The sequence below is a fragment of the Rhinichthys klamathensis genome, unplaced genomic scaffold, assembly GCF_029890125.1.
Source record: "Rhinichthys klamathensis goyatoka isolate OS25496 unplaced genomic scaffold, OSU_Roscu_1.1 h1tg000006l_1, whole genome shotgun sequence".
In the NCBI taxonomy this organism is placed as follows: domain Eukaryota; kingdom Metazoa; phylum Chordata; class Actinopteri; order Cypriniformes; family Leuciscidae; genus Rhinichthys; species Rhinichthys klamathensis.
In genome coordinates, this window is record NW_026606559.1 from 2,161,751 (window position 1) to 2,182,436 (window position 20,686).

At 41.3% G+C, this 20,686-nt stretch overlaps 1 protein-coding gene across 1 annotated transcript in view; it reads right to left on the bottom strand.

Annotated features, from left to right (window-relative positions):
* Positions 1 to 1,680: 1,680 nt before the first annotated feature.
* gask1a (golgi associated kinase 1A) overlaps positions 1,681 to 20,686 on the bottom strand; it is a 45,967-nt gene continuing 26,961 nt past the window's right edge. The window contains exons 3-5 of the mRNA XM_056258687.1: positions 7,840 to 7,962; positions 5,610 to 5,713; positions 1,681 to 1,873 (exon numbers count right to left, since the gene is read on the bottom strand). Coding sequence (XP_056114662.1) covers positions 1,681 to 1,873; positions 5,610 to 5,713; positions 7,840 to 7,962 — 420 coding nt within the window. The remainder of the gene's footprint in view (positions 1,874 to 5,609; positions 5,714 to 7,839; positions 7,963 to 20,686) is intronic.

Below are 20,686 nucleotides of genomic sequence, written 5' to 3' on the forward strand. Positions count from 1 at the left end.
CCGAGGGTGAGCAGCGGGGAGTGGAGAACAAAAGATTCTCCCCCGGCCCTCCACCGGGGGAAGGAGTGGTCCTGCCACCATCTCCTGAGAAGTGCACATCATCCCTGAGCAGCCCGTCTCAGGAGCGCCGCTTGGCCCGGCGTTTAGCGGGGGGCGGGGGGCGGGGCTGGAGAGGGCTGGGGCGCCTTCTTACGGCTTCCTCCGCGACCTGGCCCAGGTGAAGGCTGCTGCTTGGGCCGGGCGGGAGGGGCGGGAGCCGTAGGAGGGCGCCCTCGGCGGCGAACAGACTGAGTATTCTGCCCGGTCGGCTGGGTGGAGGCAGCAGCTGGCCGTCGGGGCAGAATATGCTTAATAGCCTCAGTCTGTTTCTGAGCAGTCGAGAACTGTTGGGCAAAATCCTCGACTGCACCGCCGAAAAGGCCGTCTTGTGATATGGGGGTGTCGAGCAGCCGGGACCGCTCGGCATCCTTCATATCAGCAAGGTTCAGCCAGAGGTGTCTCTCCTGGACCACGGCTGTGGACATCACCAAACCCAGGGAGCGTGCGGTCACCTTCGTCACTCGGAGAGCAAGGTCGGTTGTATGATGAGAATTATGTATGATAACTCTGCATAGGACAGCAAAAATTTAGACTCAGCAGTTTTGTTCACAACTGTGCCTTTAGGCACTGAGTGCCCTGTAGGAGCCAGCAGGAGATACCTGGATAGGGCTCAGTTTCACTCCACACCACAGTTTCATAGTTCTCAGCACCTATTCTAGACTGTATATCACCCTTCATTAAAGATTTAGCTTGTACAACATAATCCCATTGTTTTTTTTTAAGCTTAGCTTCATTTTTCATTTACAGATGCAGTTACCCTTTCTGAATGCACCACAGAAAGCCTTGCAAGACGTCCTAAACCAAAGCTCCATTTCTTCCATGTAAATTCTGGTTTTGTCCAATATGAGCAAAAGATTTTGTCAATTGTTTGGCTTCTACATTTTTTTATTTTTTTGTTGTTGTAAATAAGCCAAAGATTTTTGCATTTAATTCATTATGTTCCTTGCAATTTCTTTGTAACTGTTTCAGAAATTTACTTCTACACCATTTTTAATTTTTTTATTTTTTTCTCAGCATCATTAGACTGACTAACCCCTTCCACTATGAAATCTCATTAATCCAAAGTCCCACTCCTCATAACTGTATATTAAATACTTTATTAAAAAATATCTTCTACTTGGCTGTAACCGTGTGCCACCGGGCAGCACTTTCACATGCAGCATGGAAAGATAAATAGCTTGCTGTTGAAATCTTATTGCATCGTGTCTGCTTAGGACATAGTGTAAGTCTCTTCACAGTGATGGGCCTCTGCATGAGTCCTGCTTTGCAAATGACCATCTGGAATCTCTTCTCTCATACTGAGAGCATCAGTTAATCAAAGTTCAAGGACTGTCAACACTGATTAGGGAAATCACTCAAAAATCCATGCAAATGCACTGCCTCCTCTCATTTAAGCTGTCTTCCATAGTTTGCATGACTTTGTAAACAGCACATCAAACAAACACACTTCGAGACATGCACATAAATGAATCTGGGCGAATTGATTTGAAATCAAAGCAAACAATTTCCATAAATCTTTGTGTCCTCTGAGAATTCAGGAATTGATTATTTACAAAATGTGAGAATCTCTTCATTGGAGAGTTATAGTCTCAGTTTCTTCTCTTGTATGTGCTGGAGAAGGGCCTTGGCTCTCTGTTCTATGTGCCGGATGAGAGATTTGAGTCCGGACACCTTTCCTCTGCTCATCCAGAATTCCTGATCCACAGATAGGGAGCGCAGAAGCATCCTCTCCAGACATCCTGACTGCAGCACTGAAACAGCGTGTTCTGGAAACCTGGCAATCAACAAATACACAGTTAAGGCCCATTCACACCAAGAATGATAGCTATAAAGGTAACTAGTGGCCACACCAACACACAATATAATTCTGTTTTTTCTAACTGTGCAGTTATGTCGTCTGCTGCTTTAAATGCTCAAAGTCTTTAAAGCAGGATGGATTCTGATTGGCTATCAATGTTTTCATCAATCATCAGCTGAAAAAAAGAGTTTTGAAAGTGATTCTAACGATATTGTTTCTCTGTGCCGGTATCGTTAGTTGTGGTGTAAATTCTGCTATTCTGATTTTTTTTAGAACCATATCTTTATCGTTCTCGTTATAGCTATCGTCCTTGGTGTGAACGGGCCTTTACACTGAGAGTTTTGTACATGTTGATCAGTAGAGGGGCATTCTTATTTTTTTCTAACAATAATTATAACAATATCCTTATTCTAAAATTTGAATCAGTAAACATTACTTTTCTACTTGGCTTTTTTATCCAAATGTACTTGCAATGCATTTTACAGGGATAGTTCCTCAGGGTCAACAGTGTGTTGCTCAAGGTCACAATGAAGAAGTCATGGTTCAAACTAGTAATAGTTAACACATTTTAACCAGTTTTATTCTTGTCTTAATCTTAATCACTCGTCAAATTCGGACAAATTGCTCGTGAGATCGGGTTGGATATAATGTTATTAATAATTAAGTCGTTTCTATTTCAAAGGAAACATATTTTTATTGTTAGTTGTATGATGCAAAATAAGTTAGAATCAAGGATAAACTGAAATTCAGGGCATTTTTGAATCAACTTCTACTCAAATATTTGCAGCCAACTATTGGATTATTGAGGGTAAACTCTAACTAATAACAACTAACTAAAAACTAATGATCTTTGCAACGGAAGTGAATCAATCAAAACTAACTTTAGCTGGACAATAACTTCATTCTAGAGCTGCTGTAAAGCCAAAACAAACAAAAAGTTACTTTCATTTCCTATTATCACTGTAAAGCTGCTTTGAAACAACCTGTATTGTTAAAAGCGCTATATAAATGAAGGTGACTTGACTTGACTTGACTTGACTAAGCATTGCATTATGCGACTACAGATTACTTTATGGAGAGTTTATGACCTACTAGCTACATTCTGCCTTCAGAACAAATGGTGCAACCATATATAGTACAGAGTTAGTTACAAATTATCTTGTAGTTTCTAAGGATACTTTTACATGACAAAAATATGCTAAAAACTGAGAACTTTTTTCTTTGAGTTTTCTGCGTACAGACAGACACCATTGTCAAAACTATCCCCATTCCCCCAACACCGCGAAAACGACTAAAATGCTGTATTCTGCAATGGCATTAGATGGCGATGAAACACTATAGACTGAACACGTAATACGGATGTGCATGGTGTCATCGTCTTTAGAGATTCTCGTTTTTGTTGTTTACATAGAGACTTGGACACTTCGAAACCCGTTTTCAAAAGTTTGAGTTTTCAGGCACCCAAAACGCTGTTGTCGTGTAAACGAACGGCCAAAACACATACCGTTATAACATTTTTAGATGAAAACGGTGTCGTGTAAACAGCCCCTAAGCCTCCAGTGTTGACTTTAACTCTAATTTAAGTAAGAACTTATGAATGACTGGTGCAACCCTGGAGAGCTACTATCCTGCAGAGTTTAGCTCCGACCCCAATTAAACACACCTGCAGCAGCTAATCAAAGTGTTCAGGGTTAGTTAGTTAGTTGGTTAAGCTTTATTATCCCCCATGGGGCAAGTTAGTTTACAGCCAGCAGTCACATACAACATACCATCGACACAAAACAAAGAACACATTCTAAAACAATAGGCCTACATTAAATATACTCATACACTCATTCATTTAAAAGACTAATCGCTCTGGGGATCATGGACTTCTCAAACCTGTTGGTGTTACCCCGTGGAACTTTATAACGGCGCCCGGAGGAAGCAGTAAAAACTCTTGGTACAACGGATGAGATGGGTCAGCAATAATAGCCTTAGCCTTCCTCAAACATCTGACCCTGTACACCTCGCTTAGGTCATTTAAGGCAATTCCAGCAACCTTACTACACACTTTGACAACATCATTAAGACGGTTCTTTTGCTTCTCCAAGAGAGAACCGTGCCAACAGATAAATGAGAAAGTAAAAATTGATTCAATAAAACAGGAATAAAACATTTTCATAAAAGTAGTATCCAGGTTAAATTTTCTAAGTTTCCGATAAAAGTACATACGTTGATGAGCCTTCTTGCAGACAGCATCTACCTGCGACTCAAAACGCAACTTATTGTCAATGACTGTCCCCAGGTTTTTGTAGTTCTCTACCTGATTCACAGCCTGGCTATTGATAAGAGCAGGAGGAAGAGACACAGGTGACCTGCCAAAGTTGATGTACACTTCTTTAGTTTTGTTTACATTAATGTTTAGAAAGGCAGTTCCACACCACTCAACAAAATCTGATAAAACACGTTACTTACTAGGGTTACTTGAAAATTGCTGACAGGCGTGTTTGGAAAAGGGTTGGAACCAGAGAATGTGAGTGAAGCAAAGCGGTGTGATGCTCAGCTCAATTTTCTGATATGCTAGTACGCTCCGCTCAATCAATAATGGCCCAAGCGATCTTCCACTCACCGCTCACACTCACGGTAAAATAAAGTCGCTCAAATCCCGCTCCGACATTATATTTCTCTGTACAATACGTCATTCTGTTTGTAATTAATTTCTTGAATAAATGTCTCAATAACAGTAGGCCCATAGATAACAGTTATGATATTTGTGGCTTTAAAGCAGTATTTGATAAAGTAGTAGACTATAAATAAATGTGACGTGACTTAATTGGAAAGTGCCGAATTGCAGAGCTTGTGCAATCATATCCACATCACTGTGATCAGATGATTTCTTAACTGCTGTTTCCTTGCCACTGTTATTTTTGCTGTGTTTATTTAGTTATTTATAGAGGAAAGCTTGCAGCACATTATTTACATATTAACAGTATAGCGCTGCGAATGTATTTCAAATTTATTTTTATCCATAAGCAAAAAACAAAAAAGAACTTCGCTGTGAGTATATCACAAAATGAATATTTGCTCCCTCAACGGTCACAGTGATTTTGTCGATTGAGACATGTTCCTGGATCAACATATTTTGTTGATCCTGGAACAACATTCCTGTCCGGAAATAGTGCTAACCCTATCCCTACCCCCAAACCTATCCCTACCCTAACTTGCCCCTAAGTTCAGAGGAAAATGATAGGTGAATAACACTGATGTAGACGCATATAACCCTTGTTGTAACTCTAAACTTGAGATAAACTGTAAACTTGTCCCTCAAATCTGATTGGTTGATTGGAATGTTATTCCAGGATCAACAATGAAGTTGATCCAGGAACATGTTGTACTTGGTGAAATCACGTTCACCATTTCTCCACAACTTTAAATTTCTTCTTCTTTATTCTTTACTTTGATGTTTACCGTGCATTTCGGCTATGTATAAGGTTCGCAACTTCATTAAAACAACATTTGAACTCCATAACCTTAGACCTATTGCTTACTTTACGTATTCTCGAACCAGCATTTCACAAAGAGCTTTCCGCTCCGGAGGAAATATTACAGCTCCGCTCACATGCTAGTTGTAACTGAAGTCTCCAGGAAGGTATCTTTCCAGAATCAGGGTTGGAGACCCCTGCTGTAAATAGTACGGGTAGAATAAATATTCACAAATATTAATACTTACTCATCAATACCTTCAACAAGTCTGAAGTTGAGATTGTCTTGTGGTTGGTGAGGTCTTCCTGCATTGTCAATAAAAACCAGTCTGGATGGTTCTGTGTTCCGAACCTATAAATAGAGGTTTACATAGACCATAACTGAACCGATTCATCGTTATTTACTAGTATATCATTTGCAGAGACCCCAAATTGTTTTAAAAATGAAAATTCTGTCAATTACTCACTTTTGTTTATTTTTGATATTTTTAATGAAGTATAAGCAATTTCTGATTTCTTGAATGCCCATAGATTTGTAAAAATTGAGCAGTTTAATCCAACTCTTCAAAAGAGACTTGATCACGTATAACTTCAACAGATTTAATTTAGGCTTTTATTCGCATAAACATTAATTAACACACGTACATATAGAGCACACCAAATGTGGTAAACAGAAGCTCAACTGTATTTGCTTGGCATGTGAGAACCGACCTTTTATTGTTTCTTGCAGAAGCTCAAACGCGCTTGTGTGACACACAAGAACAAACCTCATTGATTATTGTGGGTTAAGCAAGCATATTTGATCTTCCGCTTTATTGAACCTTAATCAATTTTTATTTTAAAGACTAAATTATATTATCATATAAAGCCATAATGTCACTTTTGAGGACCTGGATTAACCACTAGGATTCATATTGTGTTTACAATGTCTTTTTGAAACATTTTGAAGTGTCAAAGTTTTGGTTGTGTGGACTTTCGATGGAGGGACAGAAATCTCTTAGGTTTTGATATCTATCATTTGTGTTTTGCAGAGGGTAATTGATGACAGAATTGTCTTTTTTATTGTTATTGATCTTACCATTTAAGTCACACTTAAAAATGTTAGAATTGCATTGCATTAGACACAAAATATCAAACCAAGTGACAACTGACACCAAATGCTAGACCTCTTTTCTTTCTTTTGATTCTGTTTAATTGCATTTCTAATCTCACAATTGTGCCAAAAGTATATTCAGTGTGTACAAATATATATGCAGAAGTCAAGACTAAAGTATCACTGAAACATCCTGTCTGCCAAAAAGTTTTTCACTTCGCATGCACATTTAATTTCAGGGTTAGGGTTAACAAAAAAAGACAGCTTGTATGAATTATACTAGTTGCTGTGAGCTCTGTAGGTTTTTCCAAGTGACAGGGAGATATTTCTAAAATTGTGGAATTTTTTTGTGAGCAAGCAATATTAAAACAGATGACTTTTGGAGCTGCATTTCTCCAGCTCTCCGAACACTATCAGATAATTACTACAGAACCAATCTGAAGGCTCCCATGGAAACGGATTGCCTTGACTCATTTTATCTGCCTCACTTAATATAGCTGGGTTTCTAACTCACAGTTTGAGTGGGAGCTCAAACTTCACATAGATCTCAAGAGCTGTTGGAAAGTTATTACTTTTGATATTGGAAAGCAGAATGAAAGATTTTTTTTACTACTCTCTCCTGGTAGAAAAACGAATGCTTGCCAGTGATGTAACCTTGTCGTGAGACCGGTCAATAAAACTAGATGAATAAAAAAGGAACTGCTTCAAGTTTCACTGAAGTCATAGTATCATCATTTATGCATGTTTACTCTCTTCAAAGTCAAATGAACTCCTGACTAGTTTAAGGGCACTTGAACAAGGTAAAAAAATGTATTTAAAAAATGTAAAAATATATCCCTTATCCTCCAAATATATATAATATGAATATATATGCTTTATCCTCTAATATAATAATACAATGAATTAGAAGTGCACTGATCTTGTACCCTTGAAGAACTGTTTCTTATAAATAAACAATTTCACTTCTATAAAATATGGGACCCTTTTCTCCACAACTGGAGTTGCAACCCAATCTCACTGCAATTCGTACGAATTTTACGAGGTGGCTAATTCGTACGAATTCATACGACCTCAATCGTACAAATTCGTACGAATTTTGCTAATTCGTACATATTTTACGAGTTACCAAATTCGTATGAATTCGTACGAATGACCTACTCCTGACCCCACCCCTAAACCTACCCATCACGTGGGTTTAGACAAATCGTACGAATTCGTACGAGTGAGGTCGTACAAATTCATACGAATTAGCCACCTTTTAATCACTCGTACGAATTCGTACGAATTGGTCGTGAGATAATATGAGATAATGTGAGGATGCTGTGTGCTGCTTTGTATTGATATGTTATAATTGATCTGACAAATATCACCAATATTTCATTTACCAGGATGTGCACCAGATTTAAGTCCTTTGGGTTTTCACATTTGATATGCAGCAGGTTTTCTACACACAGTTCTGATGGGTCAGGTCTGAAACCACAGCAAGACCGGTCCAGTCTGTCATTCACCTAAAAAGCAACAAATGAATCACATGTTAAAATAAATAAAATGCTCTGTAATCTCTGTTATATGAAAAGTAGACGGTAACACTTAAGTTTGGGGCCAATTCTCACTATTAAGTTGCTTATTAACATGCATATTACAAGCATATTGGCTGTTTATTAGTACTTATAAAGCACATATTAATGCCTTATTTTGCATGACCATATTCTACATCCCTAAATCTAACTTAACCACTACAACAACTACCTTACTGACTATTAATAAGCAGTAAAATAGGAGTTTTTTGAAGCAAAAATCATAGTTAATAGTGAATATGTGTTCCCCAAACTAAAGTGTGACCAAATAGACACGGTTATTCTCTCTTATACTATGTCAATAGACATGAATATAGGCTTTTTAATCTTCACTTTTTAAACTATTTGTAACTTAAAAATAAAGTGTTACAGTGAACTGCCTAATCCAAGAAAGACACAAGAAGATGATCAAACTGACTTTTAATGAACACTAGGTAAAACAAAGCACTACACGCAATAACATATGGGTAACACTAGAAAACGTACTAGGGAAAACTCAACACAATACACAAGAAAATACACAAGGAGGCTAATTAACAGAACTGGAGACAGGTGCCTTACATAATCAGTAACCATAGAAACAAACAAGGATCGGGAACACAGGCAAAGAGGAACAGAACAGAAACAACCCAACATACTCGTGACATTAAGGTTCCAATTTATTTATTTTCAGCAATGCCATATAGCCAATTTTGGTTCCCCAAAGAACCTTTCAGGTAACAGTTAACCAATACCCCCCCCCCCCACACTCCCCCTTCCCCTCCCCCTCCTACCCCTGTCCTAATGCACAACACTTTAGTATTCTGACTAACCTTTTTTCCACTAATAAAGAACCTTTTGTGCAGGAAAGGTTCCATAGATGTAAATATTTTCATGTAACCACAGATGCCCACAACTCATACTTGTTTAATCAGTGTTATTAACCTCACAAATATTCAAATAAGAAAGTTAACACAGTATTTTCTAACAGAGAGTAGTATGAACAGTTTTCAGACTCATTCTTCCTTTAACAAGGCAAGCAACTACTTTGAGGGCAGAGAGTATTAAGAGAATCCAGTGGTAATGGTTTATCTTTTCTCACAAGATTTAACAACATTACTCCTCTTTGGTGTCTGTGTCATGATACCACACTGTGGGTGAGGAGTTAAGGTGAGATGTGACCCTGTGGTGCAGAAAGTGTGTTTTACCAGCTCATTCCCAGTTTGAACACCTTCCTTCCCCCTCAAACTCCACAGGCCATACTGACATATCACTGCTATATTTCACATTGTAAAGTGAACCAGGTCTGATCACAGAACAACTCTGTTTATCCGCTGAAAATTGATATGATTTCAAAAGCTGGGTAATAATTCTGCTTTTAAATAAGCTTTTTTTTCCTCTCATGGACTTAAAAAAAAGAGATGCATAACATTTTTAAACAAAATAAAGACAGTGTTTGGACTTAGAAAAAAAAAAGAAAGAAAAAAAAGTGGTACATATCCATTGTTAATGTAATGAACAGAACCTGTGATTTCCAATAAATGTAATTAAAGGTAGTTCTGAGACAAAGCATAATTTATTCAAAGATGCTAATTGGTTTATTATATTCTATATTATTATATTCTTATTGCATGCATTGAAATTCATGTTTGGGCTGCACGATTAGTTGAAATAAAACAGAAATTGTGATGTGGCTTATTGTAATTTTATCATAATTTTTTACTCTTTTAATTTCATGGAGCTTGTCTTGTTAATAATTCACTCCCATGATTTATTAATTTGTTCCCTCGATTTGATTAAACTAAAACAAGGGAACAAATTATTACAATGTTAACTCATGATTATTACAATGTTAACTCATGAACAAATTGTTAATTCATGGCCACGATATAGGCCTATTTTTTTATTTTTTTATTTTTTAGGGGGCTCCATAATGATGCAAGTTCAAAAGGGATTTGAGACTAGGGTGGAAGGGAAGATTATCAATAACAATTTAAACTTTGGCCTGTTAATCACAAAACTTGTGTCATAAGTATTGGAATACAGCAGAAAACTTTATTTTGATTTATTTAGGAACTTGAAAGAGTAAATCACAGTCAATTGTTAATGGAGCATTTTGCTTAACTTCTTGTATTTCATGGTCAAAAAATTATATAAAAATATATAAAATGAATACATAAAATCTATAAAGGTTTGCAATGACATGAGTAAATGACGATTATATATATATATATATATATATATATATATATATATATATATATATATATATATATATATATATATATATATATATATATAATCTTGTCTTTTTAATGGTTATGTTTGCTTGCTTTGTTTTGATTTACCTGTGGATACTGTTAAAGAATGTCTTGGATTTTGACGAAGAAGATAAAGATCCAAGACAGTCTTTAATAGTATCCACAGGTAAATCCAAACAAAGGCAGGCAAGCAAACACAATCATAACATAGATGAGACCGGACAAATGAGAACTGAAAACACAGGAACTATTAAACACAGATCATCTAAGCTATTTAATAATGAACAGCTGAACAGAATGAGGAAATCAAATCAGTAACCATCGTGACAAACTCAAGCGGGAAACCACAAATATAGTCCAAACATAACAGAACCATGATTGTTAGAGAAGTCTTTGTCGATTATGTTGAAAATTATTTATAGGTAACCTTAAAAATAGATGGGAAAAGATGCTTATGTCACTTGTCTACATGCTGAGAATAATACTCAGAATAATACGATTTTAACATCAGCTCAGTGTCTGTGACAGCAGCTGTCAGTTGACAGTATCAGAAGCAGACAGTCGTCAACACACATTGTGTTCCTCCTGCACATCATCCTCAAATCTATGCACTCTTTCTTTACACAGCCGGCACTATGATAACCTTAGGGCTCGCTTGCGTAATGTTCAAGCCCAGTACTGCCACTGAACCTTGGTGAATGCCAAAGAGCATTTCTGCCGAAGACATTTCCATGTCACAGCTCCTCAAATTCTGAATCATGTAACCTTTTGCTCAGAAACCAAGACAACTATTTTTGCCATTGGTTTGAGTGATGTTGGGTTTATATACAGAGATTTTATACATAGCACATGACTCTATTGGTAAAAGAAGATACTTCTGTTTAGCATTTTTAATGAAACAAAATTAACTAAAATATTGTAATATCAAATTATATTGGTAACACTTTTTTTCAATAGTCCACTTTAGTTCCTTATAGTTTATCTAACTATAAGTAACTTTGCAACTACATGTCAACTGATTCTAACCCAAATCCTAACACCAAACTCCACCATAAAAGTCTACTAATACACTAATGAGAGTGTACTTGCAAAGTTACTTATAGTTTCAAAAGTGACCATCAAAATGAAATGTAACATTATATTTAGCATATTCAGAATAACAATTTGATTAAAAAGCATCTTGCATCCTTCAAAAGAGGCAAGGAAATCTAACGTTTTGTACAAAGGAGTTCACATGGTCCATGTCACAAATGTTTGTTTGACCGTGAAGCAATGCAGGTGTACTATTGTACTATTAATATCACCTTTTTTTTTTCTTTTTTTTCTTGCAGATTTGGACCCCATTGTTTTCAGACTTTTAACCACTTACAAAACAAATAAGTAACAAAAATATTTGAATTTTGCAACTTAATATATATTATATTATATATTTAAGTATCCAGCTCCCGCGTCATATCCTGTGTTGAATAGAAACTGTGAAATTGAAAAATATCTTAAAGAGGAGAACATATATGCATCTTTATCTATATCAATGGTTCTCTAATGTTTTTTTTTTTTTTTTTTATTAATTAATTAATTTTATTTTTTATTAGGATTTCCTTGCCTGGAAAAGTCAGGGAAAGGGAATTTAAAAAAAAAAAAATTGAGGGGAAATAATGGAATACTAAATTATAAAAAGGATTTTTTTAAATAAATGCATTAACAGTAGCTGGCCATTATCTATGTCAATAGTGTAGCGATGCATGAAGCGTCTCTTAGTTAGAGTTTGCTTCCAAATCATGCTGCTGTGACAAATTGCACCCAAAAAATCCCCTTGATTCTGATGTGAAATCCATATGCAGAAAATGTTTATCTCGTATCTCTCGCACAAAATTCCAAATCATGTGGATTCCCATTAAGATGACCACGTTTCACCCATGGAATTTCAACTGTACGAAGGTAAATGTAAACGCTTGGAACAAATAATATGGTAATCAACAACAACAACAAAATGTATGTGAAGTGTTTTCCTCCTCACAACAAAAGATGCTAAGTCTTTTTAATTTGCTACTTAAGTATGATTTTATGGTTGGCTGCATTGTATTTTATGCATTATCTCATTTATGATCCTATCAGGCCAGATCTGTGGCCCCAATTAAGAACCACTGATCTAGATTTCAGAGCGGCACACAGAAGGTCTTGTGGTGACAGTGAGTGTGTCCTTCACACTGTTCTGTGCTTAAGGGTGTGAGGTTTCACATCAGTGTCATCAGAGGTGCTAAATGAATTGAGAGGAACAAGTGTTCAAGGGTCCCAGTCAGCAATTTCACTAAATCAATACAAAGCTATTAGCTTTTGGCCATGTTACAGCTATTGACTTTTCTTCTAAGACCTATAATGTATTATTCATGGACATCCATAGACCCACATTTTTACAGCACACACAGTTTTCACACACGCAGATTATATTCACAAATCCATCAAGCACATTCATGAGCACATGCAATTACACATGCACTCACATTCTGCCTCATCTGCCATCAAGTGATATTTTCACTCTTGATTTGGCATGGCTTGTAATCAAGCGGGAAGAAGTGTTTTTCTTAAACTCTTAAGCCGGGCTCAGACTACAGGAGTTTTTAAATCTTAACCGATTGGGAAATCTTGGTGTATCACACTCTGCAAGATATTCCCTGTGGTGAAAATCCAGCTTTTAAAGTTGTTTATATGTCTATGTGTTTTTTTTTTTAATATGCTTTAAGACAAACCATGTTCAAATTCACAAGTCAACACCATTGTCGAGTATTTTCTCTTTCAAACTGCAGTGAACCAAAGACAGTCTCAAAAACACGGTTGATCGCTGGTGTTTCTGACGTCACTAACTACCTTGTAACCAATCAGGTCAACGTGTGATCGTCAACGAGTGGATCGCTGAGCTGGGCTGCGTTCAGCGCCTACAAAACGTTGCAGAACGTTTTTTAAACAGAAACGGTGATCCGTTGAACGCACTGTTGTGATGACGCAAGAGTTGCAACTACGGCAGCTGAGAAGGCTTTTTGTGTTCTTTGTGAAGAATTTTCGGAGCCTGATGAAGTCAGTATAAATATGTTTAATAGCCTACTACAAAATATGCCCGATGTTACAGTTAGCTGCTACTGCACTTGCCGCCCAGAACGCAAGAGAACATCCCAATCGAGTGAAGGGATTTGTGGAAACTGAAATGGAAGCACATCTTACCTAATAAAGACTAAAACACATCTATTTAGCCTCACATAGCCTACTGACTTTATTTGTTGTTCATTCTGTTTTATTAATACCCTGTATTTTCTTTCTCATTTTTAGGAAAAGCACTTTACATGCATTGGTTATTTCTATACCAAATGTCACACACTTGCAATGAAGCTAAACATATAAACAACTACATCATTATGTTGATATCCTATATTTTTACAATAATGCCTACGACAAACATGTCTTCTAATATCCTCAGTTGTTGCGTATCGAACACATTTGTAAATTACTTCCATTGTGCGAGTTCTCTTTAATACCGTGTGCTTTATATACATGTTGCTGCTGATTGGACTACAGTTCTGACACACACACCAAACAAGAGAAAACGCATCTCAAACCCCGTTGCACACCGGTGCACGCCGTTTCCAGGAAACATGACGTTCAACCCGGAAACCGTAGCAAAACGTTGCGCACCGTTGTGATCTTGAACGTGCCCCTGGGGTGCTTCTCATTTCTTATTTGTGCATCCTCGTTTCCTTTCCTCGCTTCCTTTCCTCGCGTCTCAGCTCCACCCCCTGTAGGACGCGAGGGAAGGCTGCAAGGGACAAAAAATGAGGACGGAGGAATTGAATGAAAGCTTTTTTATACATTGGAATACTTGATCACTCGAGCGTCACTTCACTGCGTCATCAGTAGTACTCAAAGGATCTGCCCTTATGTTGTTAAAGTTTGTTTATTTAAGAAATTCATACCTTGTTGAAATATGTGAGTTGTGTGGTTTATGTAAACTACAAAAGTAAAGTATAAATTCAAATGATTGTGACAGATGTGAAGGGGGAGGAGAATTGATACGTGCGTCACGTTTAGTCGATAAAACTCTTCTGCAAAGGGTACACCTGTGTATCCTCGCTCATAGCTCCTCTGGAAGCCTCCTCACTCCTCGATCCTCGCCTCCTCGCGGTGCAATTAGAGAATTGAGATGTCCTTCAAGATGGCTGAGCTCGATTGGTTTCCGGGTCATAGGATGGAGGACGGAGGAGCGAGGAGACGAGGAGGGATATTGAGAAGCACCCCTGGTGTGAGTAAGTGGAGGCGGGGCAAATTAGCATATTCATAGAACAGCATATACTAAATGAGGCAAGGGTGTAGAGTTACATTCAAGCTATTTTAGGGCGTAAGGAATTTTTTTTCAAGGAAAAAACTTTTAAATATATCTTACGTCCAATGACGTATTCAAATTGTTATTGTTGTTTATACAAGGAGTGTTGTTGGAGTGTATATTTCTTTCTCTTTCTTTGTCTTCCTCTCTTTGCTTTCTTGATAGGTGAATTACTACCACCTGTGCTCATTCATCGACCTGAGCACTGGTGTCTTGAGGACTTCCTTATAAAGCAGCTGAGATAGCGTGGAGGAAGGAGAGAGACAAACGCGGCGTTGAGGTCGTTCCGCTCTCCAGTCCCAGACGAGTTAGCACTCGTTGCGCTCTTTGTTGTTGGGTTACAATGTGTGCGTCATAACATTCAGTTGAGGTAATGACATTAATGATAAGTTAAAACTTGTGGATAACATAGGGTGGAAGATACCTATATCTTTTCTCCTGTTTAATATTTTGGTTTTCTTTTGTTTGGGTCCTCCTCCCGAGGTAATGTTTTTTTTTTTTTGGTTTATTCGTAATGTTTTATTTAATATTTTCTGGGTTACTTTTGAACCCCTGCCCATAGAAATAAAAGGCAGACATGCCCGTCTTTGAAACCTTAATGTTTGGTTGTTTGTGACTCTGGGGCTGGAGTGTTGAAGATCCTCAATGTCTCTCCACGTATTGTTTGCATTTGCAATAAGGTCAGCTGCAAAAACTAACTGCCCACTCCTTTTCAGCACTCATTTTTCACTGCGTGTCTTTAGTAAATCCTGACAGAAGTTTTTTAACGCCAGTTAGTAAATCTGGCCCCTTGTGTGAAAGGGCCTTTACATTTACCAATTACATGTAACACATTACTTTATTTGCAAAAGTAACTAACGCAATTAGTTACTTCTTTAGGGACAAACACAATATTGTAATGCATTACTTTTAAAAGGAAACTTTACCCAACACTGATCATACATGACATGGTTCAAACAGATTGGTAGGTGACTGTAACAACAATATAGAATTGGGGATAATGCTTTAACAACCAGTCATTGAAAAACTTGTATTTGTTGACATGCATTTAAATATTGGGCGGGGGTTTCCAAATATCTATGAAGGTTACTACCTTTGGGCCTAGGATGTTAAAATTGGATTTTTTGAAAGCTTTGCAGTGTAACTTTTTCAGACTAAATGATAAAAAGTGAAAAAAGGTCAAACAAACAAATTAATTAATAAGTATTTCATAATACTGTAATTTCCAGAGCATCATCAAAGCACACTTATTTTTGTTGGCAAAATTAGAAGCGTAAATTTCATTCACTGTGAATGATAATCTTGATCACATGAGGATTGTGATTAGGTATCACCTCATTAACAGATGATGTCTTTTACACTTTTCTTCCTCTCCTCCACTTTTTGCTCCACATAGCAGCAAATGGTGACGTTTAATTAAAAATTTGAACATAGATAATAGAAAAAAAATCCATGCATGCATACTTATAATGATCAGGTTGAAAGTGAAAGTGACTGGTTGAAATGTCCTTTGTGGTTTTGTGATTTTATGATAATATTCACAAAAGTACAATTATCGCTCTCTTTGACTAATTTTAACACAGAAGGAAGCATTTAAGACGTTCCATGCAATAAACAGTACAAAAATGTCATTAAATGTTAACTTGGAGTTTCTTTTGTGGAGTTTCAGGCCGAGTTATGCCCGATTACCTATTCTAGAAGCCAAAAAAAAAAAAAAATTCCTAGAAAATAAATGTAATAAAACAATGGGTTGATAACGTCTCGGTTACATATGGTAACCCTCGTTCCCTGAGGGAGGGAACGGAGACGTAGGTCAGACTGACCAATAGGAATCTCGCTAGAGAGGCCAATCTACTTCGAGTGAAACTAAAACAAGCCAATGCACATTGGCATGCAATCATTTGCATCAGCTGCGCGTCCTCGTCAGCGCGGGTATTTAACAGCAGCTGTTATGATTGCACACTAGTTTTTTGCTGAGGAGCCAAACCTGAAAAAGCTGGCCGCCCCAGCGGGCGGCAGCAGATGTGGCGACGGGACCTACGTCTCCGTTCCCTCCCTCAGGGAACGAGGGTTACCATATGTAACCGAGACGTTCCCTATCGGTCAGTCACTACAACGTAGGTCAGACTGACCAATAGGAATCCCTACCAAAGCGCCACAGCTGCTGCACCCCATCCAGCGCCCCATGCAAGCCTCTACACCTTCTTGCCTAGAAGGACGATAGGAGGAGGCTACACACAGAGTGTATCTGTCACTGTTGTTCCGTAATAACCCATACAGTGAGATTATTGGATAACACTGGGAAAGCGTGCCCTTCAGTTAGGAAGGAGGACGCTGCGGAAGCCACTTACTTCAAGGAGTTATGTGGGGAATACATATGGACTAGCCCGAAGGCTGTACTACATATGAGATAGTGGGTGACTTAGCCCAAGGGAAAGACACGGGCTTCCGTTAGGAGCAGCCGTGGAAAATATACACATATGGGATCCCTGTAGGGTCACACATATGGAACCCAGCCCAGATCCGGTTCTCAAGGATTCAGCGGATAAAGGCCTGGCACCGGACGCTCCGCCATGTCCGGGCCGAGGGGTTTTTGGAGGACTCGACAGGTTTTTCACTCTGGAGCAATAAGGGTGCACAGTAGGGTGCAGCAAGCCGACAGAGCCGGGCCTCTCGGTGCTTCTACCCGTTTAGGGTGAGAACACGGGAGGAGACCGGCTCTACACGTAGGCTATAATATCTAGCGAACGTGTTAGGTGTCGCCCAGCCCGCAGCTCTACAGATATCTGTTAGCGAGGAGCCACGTGCCAGCGCCCAGGAGGATGCAACGCCTCTTGTGGAGTGTGCATGCAACCTGAGCGGGCAGGGCACGCCTTGAGCTTGGTAAGCCAAGGCGATGGCATCCACTATCCAGTGGGCCATCCTCTGCTTGGAGACAGCCTTTCCCCTCTGCTGGCCTCCATAACAGACAAAGAGCTGGTCTGAGGTCCTGATGCTTTGAGTTCTGTCCACGTACATATGCAGAGCGCGAACGGGACAGAGCAAAGCCAGGGCTGGGTCTGCCTCCTCCAAAGGCAGCGCTTGCAGGTTCACTACCTGGTTTTTGAAGGGAGTGGTAGGAACCTTGGGCACATAGCCAGGCCGGGGTCTTAATACCACATGGTTGTCACCCGGCCCGAACTCTAGGCACGATTCGTCGACCGAAAATGCGTGCAGGTCTCCTACCCTCTTGACAGAGGCCAGTGCAACCAGTAGCAAAGTCTTCATGGAAAGAAGCTTTAAGTCTACTGACTGCAGAGGCTCAAAGGGAACATCCTGAAGTGCTCGAAGCACCAGGGGAAGATCCCAAGAGGGTATGGAGGGGGGTCGAGGAGGATTTAATCGTCTCGCCCCCCTAAGAAACCTGACGACCAGGTCGTGCTTCCCCACTGTTTTGCCATCTACGTGGTTGTGATAAGCTGAAATAGCTGCAGCATGTACTTTGAGGGTGGAGGGAGACAGCCTTCGCTCCAACCCTTGCTGCAAGAAGGAAAACACTGACCCTATCGAACATCTTCGGGGGTCTTCTCAGCGAGAAGAACACCACTCGACGAACAGGTTCCACTTCAGGGCGTAAACACGTCTCGTGGACGGCGCCCGTGCTGAAGTGATGGGGTTAAGTACTTCAGGGGGTAAGTCACCTAGAACCTCCGCGTCCCGTCCAGGGACCAGACATGGAGTTTCCAGAGGTCTGGACGCGGGTGCCATAGGGTGCCCCGTCTCTGAGTCAGAAGATCCTTCCTCAGAGGAATGGGCCAGGGAGGGACTGTCCCAAGGAGCATGAGTTCTGGGAACCAAGTCCGGGTGGGCCAATAGGGAGCCACCAGAAGGACCTGCTCCTCGTCCTCCCTGACTTTGCACAGTGTCTGTGCAAGTAGGCTCACTGGGGGAAACGCATATTTGCGGAGGCCCCGGGGCCAGCTGTGTGCCAGTGCGTCCGTGCCGAGTGTTCCCTCGGTCAGGGAGTAAAACAGCTGGCAGTGGGAGGTCTCTGAAGAGGCAAACAGGTCTACCTGAGCCTCTCCGAACTCTCTCCAGATCAGCTGAACCACCTGGGGGTGGAGTCGCCATTCTCCCGGAAGCACAGCTCGTGATAGCTCGTCGGCCACACGGTTGAGCACGCCAGGGACATACATGGCTCGAAGCGACCTCAGACGCTTCTGACTCCAGAGGAGGAGATGGCGGGCGAGTTGCGACATGCGACGGGAGCGTAGACCACCTTGTCGGTTGATGTACGCCACGGTCGCAGTGTTGTCCGTACGGACCAGCACGTCCCTGCCCCGTAGCGGCCTTTTCAGGCGGCTCAGAGCGAGATGTACTGCTAGCAACTCGAGGCAATTGATGTGCCAATGCAGTTGGGGAGCCGTCCACACCCCTGACACTGCATGCCCGTTGTACGTGGCACCCCAGCCGGTGGCAGAGGCATCTGTGAAAACCACAGCATGCCTGGAGACCTGTTCCAAGGGGACTCCTGCCCGAAGGAACGAGAGGTCTGACCACGGGCTGAAGGTCTGGCGGCAGGCCGGTGTGATTGCCACCCGGTGAGTGCCATGATGCCACGCCCATCTCGGGACTCGGCCGTGAAGCCAGTGCTGAAGCGGTCTCATATGAAGCAAGCCGAGCGGAGTTACCGCTGCTGCCGCTGCCATATGCCCCAGGAGCCTCTGAAAAAATTTCAGTGGGACCGCTGTCCTGCCTTTGAACGTGTTCAAGCAGTTCAGCACCGACTGAGCGCGCTGCTCTGTGAGGCGCGCTGTCTGTACGACCGAATCCAACTCCATACCGAGAAAAGAGATCCTCTGCACAGGGGCGAGTTTGCTCTTTTCCCAGTTGACCTGAAGGCCCAACTGGCTGAGGTGCGTGAGCACGAGGTCCCTGTGTTCGCATAACTGATCTCGAGAGTGTGCTAGTATAAGCCAGTCGTCGAGATAGTTGAGGAGGCGAACGCCCTGTTCTCTCATGGGAACAAGGGCCCCCTCCGTGACTTTCGTGAAGACACGGGGAGACAGGGACAGCCCGAAGGGCAGGACCTTGTACTGATATGCTCGACCCTCGAACGCAAAGCGCAGAAACGGCCTGTGTCGAGGAAGAATCGAGACATGAAAGTACGCGTCCTTCAGGTCGATCGCTGCAAACCAATCTTGGGGACGGATGCATCCGAAAATGCGTCTCTGCGTGAGCATTTTGAACGGTAGCTTGTGGAGGCTCCGATTCAAAACTAGCAGATCCAAGATCGGTCGTAACCCACCACCTTTTTGGGTACAATGAAGTAGGGACTGTAGTGCCCTGACCCCATATCGGCTGGAGGGACCGGCTCTATCGCGTCCTTCGCCAGTAGGACTGCGATCTCCGCACGCAAGACATGGGCATCGGCTGCTCTCACTGTAGTGGAGTGGATGGCCCGAAACTTGGGGGGACGCCGGGCGAACTGAATCGCATAGCCGAGCCTGATGGTCCGAATGAGCCAGCGAGACGGACTGGGGAGCGCTAACCAGGCTCTCAGAGACCGTGCAAGCGGGACCAAAGGGACTGTAGGCGTACCCGGAGTGGGGCAGCGAGGTGGAACACAGGGACGTGGCTCGGGAGGCTCTCTCTGGGAGGCGGCCCGTAGCAGGGTCTGTGTGTGCTGTGCAGCACTTACCTGGTTCCACGGGGCAGGAGGTGCAGGAGGCGGCTCGGTGGCGTTCTCGAACTGCACACTGCTGCTCACTGGCGACAGAGGAGGCGGATGAGAGTGGTGAGGATTCTGTCCCCCCACTGCTCTCCGGGTCCTCTTCGGACCCAGAGATGGTAAAAACTGCTCTTTTATTGAAAATTTGGGTACCGCTGGTTTTAAGGCCAGCGGCGGAACAAAACGAAACAGAGGATTTTCCACCCGGCCCTCTTCCGGGGGAAGGAGCGATGCGGTCATCGTCTCCTGGAGAGCAGTCCCTTCCATCTCCGGGTCGCCCGTCCTGGGGCCGCTTACCTCTGGCTTTGCCACCCTTTTTGGCGGGGGCCTGGACGG